This window comes from Xenopus laevis, chromosome 5L, assembly GCF_017654675.1.
Source record: "Xenopus laevis strain J_2021 chromosome 5L, Xenopus_laevis_v10.1, whole genome shotgun sequence".
Classification (NCBI taxonomy): Eukaryota; Metazoa; Chordata; class Amphibia; order Anura; family Pipidae; genus Xenopus; species Xenopus laevis.
The window spans coordinates 153165663-153178676 of NC_054379.1; the positions used below are offsets into that span (position 1 = coordinate 153165663).

General features: G+C 42.2%; 1 protein-coding gene across 2 annotated transcripts in view; it reads left to right on the forward strand.

Moving 5' to 3' along the window:
- LOC108717192 (flap endonuclease GEN homolog 1) overlaps positions 1-12509 on the forward strand; it is a 33576-nt gene extending 21067 nt beyond the window's left edge. For both annotated transcript variants that reach the window (XM_041563566.1, XM_041563567.1), the window contains exons 6-14: positions 867-940; positions 1523-1611; positions 3623-3773; positions 3891-3927; positions 4019-4099; positions 5641-5771; positions 5952-6013; positions 7234-7377; positions 9849-12509. In XM_041563566.1, the coding sequence (XP_041419500.1) occupies positions 867-940; positions 1523-1611; positions 3623-3773; positions 3891-3927; positions 4019-4099; positions 5641-5771; positions 5952-6013; positions 7234-7377; positions 9849-11611 (2532 nt within the window). In that variant the 3' untranslated portion in view covers positions 11612-12509. The remainder of the gene's footprint in view (positions 1-866; positions 941-1522; positions 1612-3622; positions 3774-3890; positions 3928-4018; positions 4100-5640; positions 5772-5951; positions 6014-7233; positions 7378-9848) is intronic.
- Positions 12510-13014: the final 505 nt, after the last annotated feature.

Below are 13014 nucleotides of genomic sequence, written 5' to 3' on the forward strand. Positions count from 1 at the left end.
AACACCCACCCTTCATCAGGATACAATTATTTGTGCAGTCACCCATTTAAACCCAACTTCCCACGCCTTCTTTTCCCATCATGCAATTTGCCATAAAAATGAACCCTTATGTGGGATACAGGAAATTCGACCTATATGTTACATACAATAAAGCAATCAATTTGGTACGACAGTCCACAAAATGATCTTTTTCTTTCTCAAAGTGCCCATGTGCAATAATTATTATAAAATATGGTATCAAAACATTATTTTAAACAACTTTTTCTAAAAGTGGTTTTTTAGAAAAAGTTGTTTAAAATAATGTTTTGATACCATATTTTATAATAATTATTGCACATGGGCACTTTGAGAAAGAAAAAGATCATTTTGTGGACTGTCGTACCAAATTGATTGCTTTATTGTATGTAACATATAGGTCGAATTTCCTGTATCCCACATAAGGGTTCATTTTTATGGCAAATTGCATGATGGGAAAAGAAGGCGTGGGAAGTTGGGTTTAAATGGGTGACTGCACAAATAATTGTATCCTGATGAAGGGTGGGTGTTCCCCCCCGAAACGTTGATGTTTGGTGGCTGAATAAAAGGGGATAATCCCCAACTGCACTAATCGGTGTGTGTGTGGATCCGTTTCTTTTACACATTGGTTGCTAAGGGACCCGGCCGGGTCAACGGAAGGAACGCACCACCAGCTTGCAGGATTGGTGAACTACAGGTGTGCGGTAGGATAATTACATTGCAACATTAGAATCTGACATAGGCCTTAAAATGGTGTTGTGGTACTATGGCGATAAATAGTAATGGTTCATAATGGCATTGGGCCAGGATTCAGTTTGTTATGAGTATTCACAAATCTTTTTTGTTTATAGGGGGTGCCTGGAGTCCGAAAAGTACAGGCCTTGAAGCTGATCGAGATGCTGAAGGGAGAGAGTTTGCTGCAAAGGTAAAACAACTTTTAAGTAGAATAATTATGTATTATTTGCATTGGGTGCCAACAAACCCCTGCATAAAGTTACTAAGGGGGCTGCTGCTTCTGGGATTAATGATTTGAATAATCACACATACAATAAATTGGCTTATTACACTAGGGAAGGCTCTGGTCATCATCAATGCAACAGCATCAGAGCATTAGGGAATTGTTCCCTTTACTTGTTTAGCAGGGTGAGCAATAGTCAGACCCAACTCCCATTTCACTGTCTGGTCCCATGGGAGCCCCTTTCACTGGGCAGGGGCACAACATACACCAATGATGAGAGCCTCATAGGCCATTTGGGGAAAACAGAGGGGCTGCACAGTGCACCCCATATCTGGGCAAATATTGGATTACAATTCAGCCTATTTTGACCTGAGACAATAGCTGGGCTAAAACATTTGTCTTCTTCACTGGTATTTCCTTGGACTTATTCAGATAGTAAATCAGCCAAGTGGTAAATCCGTTCAATTGAGGACCATATCACCTATGTCCGTAGCCTAATGTACTATCCAGGCCCCTGTTGATTCACTATACATTGCTATTTTCCCTTAGGTTCTATCTGTGGGAGAAGGACTGTAATGTTCGGGGCACCACGAAAGCCCCTAAGAAGAAAACTCACTGTTCTGTTTGCTGCCACCCAGGTACCCAGCTCCTTCTGTCCTTCTTCTCTTCCTGGCATCTCATGTTGCTTTGTGGCACATTTACAGGGCGTTCTGCTGTCCAATAATTCACTCTACAATATAAAATTTCATTCCTGAACCAGCAAGTGTATTTTTTATTTAGTTGTAATATTGGTGTGTAGGTGCATCTCAGGTCATTTTGCCTGGTCATGTGCTTTCAGAAAGAGCCAGCACTTTAGGATGACAGCCCTTATATGGCACCCCAAGAACAATTTTCAAGCAACACCTTTTACTTCTGAATGTTGTTCACGGGTTGAAAGGGTTGGGGATCCCTGGTGTAGAAAATGCAGGTGGAGAGAAGTCATGGCTGTGTGTCACGTGTCCTTAGCCAAAGAGAGAGAGTGATCCACAAAGATTGTAACCAAGGTACATTTTGCAAGGTGGGGGTAGATTAGTGACCAGTAATTGGATGAGCCCTGCAAGCGCCTTCCCACCCAATAGTCTGGTCATATAGTGCATTCCACCTATATCCCCATAGAACAGAACAGGACCCAGAATAGAATCTACAGCACTGACAGTTGGGTACTTCAGAATGTAGATTCTACAATGTATGGCAGGCAAGCTGTTAAAGGAAAATTCAACCCTATCGTTAAAAAATCCTTACCCCCCTACCCTAAATACACCCCCTCCTTCCTCCCCCCAGCCTAAAGGTGGCCTTAGATACACGGATCCTATCGTACGAATCGAGGATTCGTACGATTTTCGGATCGTGTGTGGCGTGTCCCGACATCTTTCGTCCGGCGGAGATCGGTCGATCGGTCAGGTTTGATTTTGACCCGACCGATCCAGCCGGAACCCAGGGCACATCGTAATCGGATCGTTCGGCCATATGGCCAAACAATCAGATTACACCCGATATAGCCATGCTTGTTAATGGCATATCTGGGAAAGATCAGCTCGTTTGTCGATGTTGCCAAACGAGCGGATCTTTGCATCTATGGCCACCTTAGGTGTTACCCCAGGCAAATGCCCCTAACGTTTTACTTACCCCTCGGTGCAGATTCAGGCATCGGAGTTCACGGGCGCCATCTTCTTCTCTTCGGAAATCTACTGAATGAGACCAGCGTGGTGGTGCATGCGCAGTTGGAGCAATTTTCTGTTTCCCGACAACTGCACATGCGCCAAAACTCACGAAAATTACAGAAGCGCCCGTCTCATTCCGAAGATTACAGAAGTGGCTGAAATGGCGCCCGTGAACTCCGATGCCTGAATCTACACGGAGGGGTAAGTAAAACGTTAGGGGCATTTGCCCAGGTTAACACTTAAGATGGCCATAGATGGAAAGATCCGATCGTACGAATCATCGTACGATCGGATTTTCCCATCTCCCGACCCGCCACTAACCATTCAGATCAAAGTCTTACCAGTCAGATTAGTTAAAGAAGAGATCAGCAATGTTCTGCCCCTGACAGCAATCGTACGATATCTATGTCCAACCAAAGCTAGTGACAGTCTCCCACTGAAAATCGTACGATCGGCAATACACGCAGAGATATTATCGGCAGCCGACAGAAATTTTCTAACCTGTCCGATCGACCAAACGACCGATCTCCGCCGGACGAAAAATGTCGGGACTCTCCGCACACGTTCCGAAAATCGTACGAATCCTCGATTCGTACGATCAGATCTTTGCGTCTATGGCCAACTTCAGGCTGGGGGGGGTCTATGTAGGGTAGGGGGGTAGGGTTTTTTTAATGTTAGGGTTGAATTCTCCTTTAAAGCATGGAGTGATGTGGGGAGAAAAGACTATTTCAGTGGTCGATAAAAAAGGATAGAAGGGATAATCAAAAGCTGCTGTTCCACTTGTTGCAGAACTACAACAGTTAGAATTCCCTGACAGCAGAGCAGTGCTTCCACTACTGCTTGAGTGCCAATGCTTCTCTATGCCTGCCCCTACTATGTAACAGTATAATAGATGAAACATAGTGTGTGAAGTCCATGTGTTGCTTACCCAGGTATATATTTGTTATAGGTTCAGCCAAAGATCACGAGCGCAACGGCTGTAAGATGTGCGAGAGCGACCGGTTCTGTGAACCACATGACTACGATTATCGTTGCCCCTGTGACTGGCATAAGGATCAGCGAGAGAAGGTAGAAAATTCAGCGGAGTTCAATATCAGGAGGTATGCTGGGTGTAACTGTGCCGAAGTCTATTCCATTGGACTAAACAGCCAACACACAAGGGGGCTTATGGGAAATGCTGGGGCTCAGTGATCGCTGATAATGTTTGTTCTTCATAGGAAAGCACAGCGCCTTGAAGGTTTCCCATTCCACCCGGTAAAGGACACTTCTTTAATAACCTTAATTAATGATACAGGGGACCATTGCACTGAACATGACCAGCTTGGCTTGTTGTGATTCCTTCCAGGTCATTGATGAATTTCTCATAAATAAGAATAAGCTTGTGAAAGTGCTTAAATGGAGGAGACCCGGCCTTCTGTGTTTTCAGGTAAAGCCGAGTTTATTGCACTTTTTGCAGTATGATCCTGATCCTGAAGACGTTTTGTGTTACTTAGTTGAAATGACCTGTCTCCGCTAGTATTTCATTGCTCACCAGCAACCGGTCAAGCAACGCAAATATACATGTATATGGGTATAATATACAAGAGCCATGTATATCCTGTAAAGGATATCCTTATAAATGGTGCTTAGTGATGTCATCAGTTATAATTGGTGTACAATGATGTCATTTGTGTCACATGACTCTGATACTTGCGTATTATAACTTGCATAAAGCACAAAGATATTAGAAGTCATCTTGGAATCTCATGACCTGTATAAAAGCACTCAACCGTATAGTGTCATGGAAGTCCTCTGTGACGTATAAGATCCTTGTGTTTGACAATTATTCACTATTTATGCTCTTAACTGCACTAGAGCAGTAAAGCCTATGGCACCTGCGATATTTAAACCTCCACTGTTGTTTAGAGGAAACCGCGTTGGCAACCCTTGGCGACATGTCACCCCTTATAATGTTATTAACTGGAAATCATCCAACTGACAACATGGAGGGGAGACAGACAGACCTTTGTGCAGAAACTTTTTATTGAAGTTCATCTGTCACTTCCATTAAAGGGCACCTATAGAGACAGATGGGCCAAACAACAGTATTTATTCAGAAATAGACCCCACTGAGGACTGTACCCTCAGCAGGGCTGTCATCAGAAATCACGGGCCCCCGTGCAGCAAAATTTTCTGGGCCCCCTGGTCCCCGCCCCCCCAGATCCTGACCCCAAGCCCCACCTCACACCACACTAAAAAGTTCACATAGACACCAGCGCTAAAAACGGTAAACCCCCTCACTCACAAGTTATAAAAAGTCATTTGTGGTCAGGTCCTCCTTAAAAAATTGGCGGCCAGGGTCCCCCATAAAAGTTTTTAAAAAAACATTGGCAGTCAGGGCCCCCCTACAAGTTTAAAAAAAAATTATTGGTTGTCAGGGCCCCCCCTATACATTAAAAAAAAAAAATCTCTAGGCCCCCCCATAAGTTTTTATAAAAACATTGGTGGTCAGGGGCCCCATAGAATAATTTTAAAAACATTGGTGGCCAGGGGTTCAAGAAAAAACACATTGGTGTTCAGTGGAACTTACCTTAGCTTCTTCTTCAGCTTCTAGGTTTCCTTTGAGATCCTTTCGTAGCTTCAGGCCTTATCGTGGCTTCAGGACTTCAAATTCTTGTCTTTTCGTGGTTTCTGGTCTTAGCCCTGTTTAGGGGGGCCTGGATAATTCAAAAAGTGCAACACAGCCGGGCCCGTTATAGCCATACCCGTGTGCCCTCCTGGTGGTGGCCCTGACCCTCAGTGCCGAGAACCGGCTTCCAATTTGGGCAGCCATGCTGAGTAAGAGATGTTCATATTGAGCAACTTGGAAACATTTCTCATTGTGCATGTGTGTGCCCCAGCATGATCGCTCAGCACTCAGCAAAATATATCAATTTGTTTTTTTTGTGTGTTCTAACCGTGTTGTGGCCCTGCCATTTGCCGGTACAGAATTTTGCGGCTGAGCGAATGGATTGGCCCAGGCATTATTCATGTGAGAAACTGCTGGTGTTGTTGACGTACTACGACATGAATGAGAGGAAGGCTGGCCGAGAGCACAAGTCTCAGCTACAGGCTATACGGTAATTAGCAGGGATTTCAATCATTTTCTATCTCTCTGTACCTATGCAGAATAAACACAAGAGTTTTGACTGCCGCTGCCATCCAACATCAGCAGTCAGAACATCCAGTGCACCTTAGGCCTTTGCATTGCACGGAATGGATTTGGACAGGTAATTATCTCTGTATATTTCCTTTCACAGCATTGTAAAGACAAGAATCAGGAATGGAAGTCCTTGCTTTGAAATTGAATGGGTGAAACCAGGTATGGTCTCTAATCTTTATGCCACGGTAGATGGGCAAATGAGTTGCGGTTTAAACCCAGTTAATGCAGGGGATAACCAACCCAAATCTCTCTCTCTCATATTGCTGTGGAGCAAAATCACAAAAGAGCTTTTTGGGTAAGATATTTTAATTGTAGTTAAGCAGATGCTGGAAAACCTAAGATTAGATAGAGATTTCTGAAACTGTGCCCTAAAATGTTGTGTCCCTCCCCCCCCATCCGTTTTCCTTTCTGTACCCCTATAAAACGCTGAACAAATAAAGAATATTCAAAAGATTATAGATTTCTGCGGCATGCTGGGAGTTGTGTTTTTTGAATCTCAACTTTTCGTTTATTCCGTGCTGCTCCTTTGGTACACTGGCACATTTCCACCTTCAAAAACAAAAGAATCCAATTGCACGCCAGCATTCTTGGTACAGGTATAAGATCAGGAAACCTGTTATCCAGAAAGCTCCAAATTATGGAAAGTCCGTCTCCCATAGGCTCCATTTTCATCAAATAATTAAATTTTTTAAAAATGATTTCCTTTTCTCTGTAATAATAAAACAGTCGCTTGTACTTGATCCCAACTAAAATATAATTAAATCCAGTAGGATGGTTGTGTCTCCAATAAGGATTATTTAGGGGGTTATTTACTAAAATCTGAATTTATCACATATTTTATTATTAAAAAAATCACGACCAAACGCCCATGCCCGATTTTAGCTTATGTATTAATTAAAAAAACTTGATTTAATCGGATAGCTGATAAACTCGATATAATCGAGCAAAAATACAAATCGCTCCAATTTTACGGGCATTTTCCTGAATTGCATACATTTTTAGACTTCCCGTATTGCTCGAATTTTTCCAGTTTTTGCCGGAAAACCCTGAGAGCCAGATTTTCGTGCTAAGCCCAGCACAGACCACGAAAACTTCAAATAGAGAGAGCCCATTGACTTATATAGGACCTTGACAGGACTGAAATGGCGGATTTTTGGATTCAGCCTCTTTACAGTATCGGGATAAAAAATCCTGAAAAAAGGTTGAGATTTTACAACTTGACTTAATAAATAACCCCCTAAATGTTTAAATTATGTTTTAATTGACTTAAGGTATGCAGATCCAAGTTACAGAAAGATCCCTTATCCTGGAAAACGCCAGGTCTCGAGCATTCTGAATAACAGGTCCCCCATGGTAAATGTGAAGTCTTTATGTTTCAGACGGTTATGTTTTTGCCGATGATCATCCTGCCGAGTCTCCTTTGCTGACGATAGAGGAAGAATCTCTCTTCCGAGCCGCCTACCCCCTCGTAGTAGCCCTGTTTCATAAGGAGAAGCAAGAGGCCGAGGAGAATAAACTGAAATGTAAGTCTGTGGGGCTCATCTTTGTGCAGTGCACATTCGCACAGTGAACATATTGAGATATACATGGTTCTGTTTATAAAACTGGATAAGACTGGTGTATTTAATGTGCAAACAGAATTGCACATATTTATCCACACTTATGCACACACGCTGCATTTTCAGTGGCGGAGAAAATATTTGCTGAACAGTTTTCGCAAATTGCAATTATAAATTACTGTCTACGCTACGACCTCGAACAGCCACAAATACCCATCTCATTTGCGAGCCGTTTGTGTGAAAAAGACGGACACAGCAGTGCAATATTTCAGCGTTCAGGAAAAACAATCAAACGATCAAAGCAATACAACCATTTGCGAATAAATATACGCTGCACGAACTTAATAATTACCCCCAGTGTCTGTTATATAGACTAGAATGAGCTCAAATTGGGGCATGTGAATATGTCTGTTGAATGAGTAAGTGAATATATTAGTGATAGGGATGCACCAAATCCACTACTTTGGATTCCCGAATCCTTTGCCAATACCAATCCAAATCCTAATTTGCATATGCAAATTAGGAATGGGAACAATTTTTTGTGTGCCAAAAAGTGACCCAATTTTCCTCCCCCCCCCTAATTTGCATATGCAAATTTGAATTTGGTTCAGCCAGGCAGCAGGATTCGGCCGAATCCAAATCCTGATGAAAAAGGCCAAATCCCGAACCGAATCCTGGATTCGATGCATCCCTAATTAGTGATGCACCGAATAAAGGATTTGGCCTTTTTCAGTAGGTTTCGGATTCGGCCAAATCCTTGTGCGTGGCCGAACCAAATCCAACTCGTAATTTGCATATGCAAATTAGGGGCAGGGCAGGAAATCACATGACTTTTCAGCACAAAACAAGGAAGTTTACATTTTTTTTCCACTTTTTCCTTTCCCATCCCCTAATCTGCATACTCGGTTCGCTATTCGGGCGAATCTTTCACAAAGGATTCAGGGATTCGCCCTAATACAAAATAGTGGATTTGGTGCATCCCTAGAAAATACCATTGATTCTGTGGATTTGTGACATCATTTGCCAAACCATTTCCCTCTGCCAACTTCCATCTCGTCTGTTGCTGATCAATGGAGAACGCCTCTGCATTGGGGTCTTTTAGACACTCGCCTGTATAAAACTTGTGTGTGTTCTGTTCTCTCAGGCAATCCCTACTTGTGCTGCATTTCTGTGACACATGTTCATTATATAAAAGTCAAAATAAAACTCACAGCTTATTGCTGCTCTGTGATGGAGTTTTTGCAGCGTAATATCCCAGGATCAAGATGAAATATAGGTTAACGCTACGGGCTATGATAAAAAACAAACCAATAACGGAACACACAATATATCGCACAATATTGTTAAAGGGCGAACACCTTTAAGTTAGCTTTTAGTATGTTATAGAATGGCAATTTTAGGCAACCTTTCAATTGGCCTTTATTTATGGGTGTTTAATTATTTGCCTTCTTCTGACTCATTCCAGCTGTCAAATGGATTCGCTGACCCTATCTGAAAAAACAAATGCTCTGTAAGGCTACGTTTTATTACTCATCTTTCCATTCAGGCCTCTCCTATTAATACTCCAGTCTCTTGTCATATTAATGCGAGGTTGCTAGGGTAATATGGGCACTAGCAACCACATTGCTGAAATTACAAACTGGAGAACTGCTGAATAAAAAGATAAATAACTGAAAACCAATTGCAAATAGTCTCAGGATATAACTCAACATCATACTAAGAGTTAATTTAAAGGTGAACAACCCCTTTAGCACCACCCAATCGAACACCAGGGTGTTAAAACACTGTTCAGTGTGTGCCCAGCACTAAAACACTTTGTTTTATTTTGTAGAAAGTAGTACAGCATTTTAGAACACACACAAAAAAATCTGTGCATAGACTTGCTATGCTTCTGGACACACAAACACTGAGCTATGATGTAACACCCTGTTTGTACTGAGTGTTAATAATATTGCATTAGGTTCTGTTATTTGTTTGTTTTTTTCCATAGCTGGTGGCACTGATCTATATTTTCTCTTGATCCAGTGAAAGAACTGCAAAAAAGATTGTCAAAGGAAAACATTGATGGTTTACTTTCCCTTTAATTTTCCAACTGTTCTTTGGTTTTGGAATTTTAATGTATAACTTGTATAATGTCCCATGATGCTAACGCTGCTGCCTTTGCCAACTAACCGATTATGAAGAAATCTTGCTGTTCTTCAACTTCCCTGCCCTGCCCTACAGTGGAGCTGTTAAACGAATGCTGAAAGTCTGAACAACGTTGTAGTGTGCTGCCTTGGGGAAGGGGTCACCCTAAACATAAAGTGCTCGAAACAGCAAATCTATCTCATTAGCAAGACGTAATGTGCAATCAGGCTGTTGGCTGCCATAACAAGCAACTGCAGCTGTTCTATTATTCATATAAGAAGGATATTAAATGAACTTCTCTCTTACAGGCAAGAAAAGCAAGCCCAAATCCAAAGCTGTCGATGAGCTAGATGATGTGGCGTCTCTGTTGTCCGAACTGAGCCTGAAACCTGTTACGGAAAAGCAGACTTCACTGGAGTTGAAGGAAGATGGAGGAGACTCGGGCAATGTACACGAGAAGCCAGCAAGAAATTGCAACTTTCTAGGCTTCTTCAGCGATGTGGATTCTGCAGCGGTGAAAGGAACTGTATTGGACACAAAACCAGATTGTGAGGTGTACCCATCACCCACTACAGACAGTGATCCTTCCCATGCCTTGTGTTCTTCTCCGGCACCAAGCAATCCCCAACATCTCACCGCTGCTTCTCCCAACATTTCTGCCTTGATTTCAGATCTCCAGCTCAGCAGTATCGATTGGGACTCGACATCTTTTAGCCAGTCTCCCCAAGCACACACTAAAGACAGCAGAGAGGTAGAAGATCCGGTAGAGTTTAGTTACAAACCAACCACCAGCAACTTGGGAACTTCAGAAAAGAAATCTGACGAGGTGGGCAATAAAATTGCCCGGCCTGGAACCCTTATTGAGCAAAATAAGGCACAGTTGACTTCAAAGCAATACGAAGTGGAAGACTTTCACAAGTTACCTTTAAAAGAGAGAGTCCTTCTAAAGAATGCTGTTCAGTGTGGTGTCCCTTATCCAGCAACAAAGCAATCTAAGCCTGTTCCGTCTGTTCATGTAAAGCCTGTTCCACTCGTTCATGTAAAGCCTGTTCACTTAAAACATGTTCCGCCTGTTCATGTAAAGCCTGTTCATGTAAAACCTGCTCAGTCGGTTGAAACAAAGCCTGTTCTGTCTGTTGACTTAAAGCCTGTTCCGTCTGTTGACGTAAAGCCTGTTCCGTCTGTTGACGTAAAGCCTGTTCCGTCTGTTGACGTAAAGCCTGTTCCGTCTGTTGACGTAAAGCCTGTTCCGTCTGTTGACGTAAAGCCTGTTCCGTCTGTTGACGTTAAGCCCGTTCCGTCTGTTGAAGTAAAGCCCGTTCTGTCTGTTGACGCAAAGCATGTTCCATCTGTTCACGTAAAGCCTGTTCCACGTGTTCATGTAAAGCCTGTTCCGTCTGTTCATGTAAAGCCTGTCCCGCTTAGTCTCCATAACCAAGGGCTTACTGATAACAACTCCATAACAACCTCATTGGATTTACATTTTAAGGAACAAGTCCACCCAAAGCTTCTAATTAAAGTATCTAGAGATCCAAGTCAACAAGAGAACAGACCACCACCAGTTCCAGCCTTGAAGCCGATGGTCTGCTCCAGCGCTAAGCCTCAGATTCAGGGAGGTACTGGGACAAAAACATACAATTTTGTAAAGAATGTAAAGGCAGTGTCGCTTGTCCCTGTGAATGTTGGTAAAAAAGTGGGGCCCCTGGCAGCTTATAAATCCTTGGGGAAGAAGAGTGTCTGTCAGAAAGGGACCTTATTTGATCAGGAAGATCAACCTGAGATGCAGGCAACATGCCCAAGCACCTATGTTCATCCTTTATCCAAGGGGGTTAAAGGGGATAAATTGCATAGGCCGCCGTATGGGGGCAATGAAGTGAAACAGAACAAAGAGAATTCGCCTTCAAGCAATAATCTCATTTGTGTTTTCCTTAGCCCTGACTCTAAGGTAGTCACCAAAAGAGCAAGTGACTGTTCCACAGAAGAGAGCGATGGAGACGACTCTATTATATCTGTAGACAGCCCCTTGCCACTGGCTGAACGTTTAAAGCTAAGATTATTACAGCAATGCTAAAGCAACCGAGTCCCATTGATGTCATGGACACGTTCATGTACTAAATAGCAATTCAAAGGAATTATTGATTTACACAATAACAAACAAACAAATAAATAGAAATAAGTGTTTTTTATTTTTAAAAATGTAAAATAATAATGTATGAAATTGCAGGTAAAATGACCCTTAAATAAATGAGGGTTATACAGAATTCTAGGCACATGTAACCTCCATATTCAAACCTAAAGCAGCCAATCAGCAGTTAGTTTTAACATGTCTAGTGCTGGTAGATTCGTGAAAGCAGATATCCGATTGGCTGCTGCGTTTATTGGACTAGAATAAACCCGTCACTATATAAACATGAATATAAATATATATCATGAGTTGGAGCTGTCATTGATTGAACAACCTGCGGGCTTTCTATATACGCTAGCCTTAATGCTGAGAACAATATGGCAGCTCATTTATACATGCAAATATGCAGGAATGTTCGGTTTGTACAATAAGCCTGTTTTGTTTGTTTAAGCAGGCAAAAATGCTAATTAAGTTGCCCGTTGTATGTGTTGTTTTTTTATTATTTTAGTATTTTTGTTGTATCTGTCCATAATGTATTCTTTTATCTGTACTCTGTGCCTTTGGTTGTCGTATTTATCTCTGCCTAAAGCAATGGCTGTTCCTATAATGACTCAATCGGCTTAATTTTTTTATATCCTTCTCGGATCCAAGATAAAAGCGTATAGATTGAAGGAACTCCTAGTCTAGCCATAAAGTTCCCCTGACTTGTTACGAATACCAACACACGGACTGAATAATGTTCTGGCTAAAGTCGTTCTTTGGCTTGTGGTTTGTGTCTACGGTGATTTTTCTAAGTGTTTATATTTACATTTTTTAAAGTAATAAAAATCTCAATGTTGGGAAACAGGCCTGACGTGCATTTTTATTTACTTGATTCCACCATCTAAAGTGGAGACATGACTCTTTCGGTTCTAAAGAGGTTCCAAGGGAGCGGTATAACAGAAGATAAGGAAGCAGAGCTGACCGGCACTCAAACGGATCCACAGGACCAGAGATATTCAGTTAAAAAATATTTTTATTAGTAGAAAAATTAAAAATATATCTGCATCTCCATCCACCCTACGCGTTTCGCACCTTTTAGGGTGCTTAGTCATGGGCTCTTAGTCATACTTACCCAGTCTGACCTGCACCCAACCCTAACCTGCAATTGTTGGCCTAGTTTCTAACCCAAACCCACCCAACCAACCAGTGGTCAACCCACGGCTCATCACATGTTTTAGTTCATCCAGACTAGTGACCTGTTCTAGTGACTGGGCAGCTGTGCCAATGAAAAAGCTGCAAGGTTGCTAAATGAGTGTTTCTTTGAACTATTTGGCTACACAGCTGGTGCGGAAAGTTGCATGTGACCT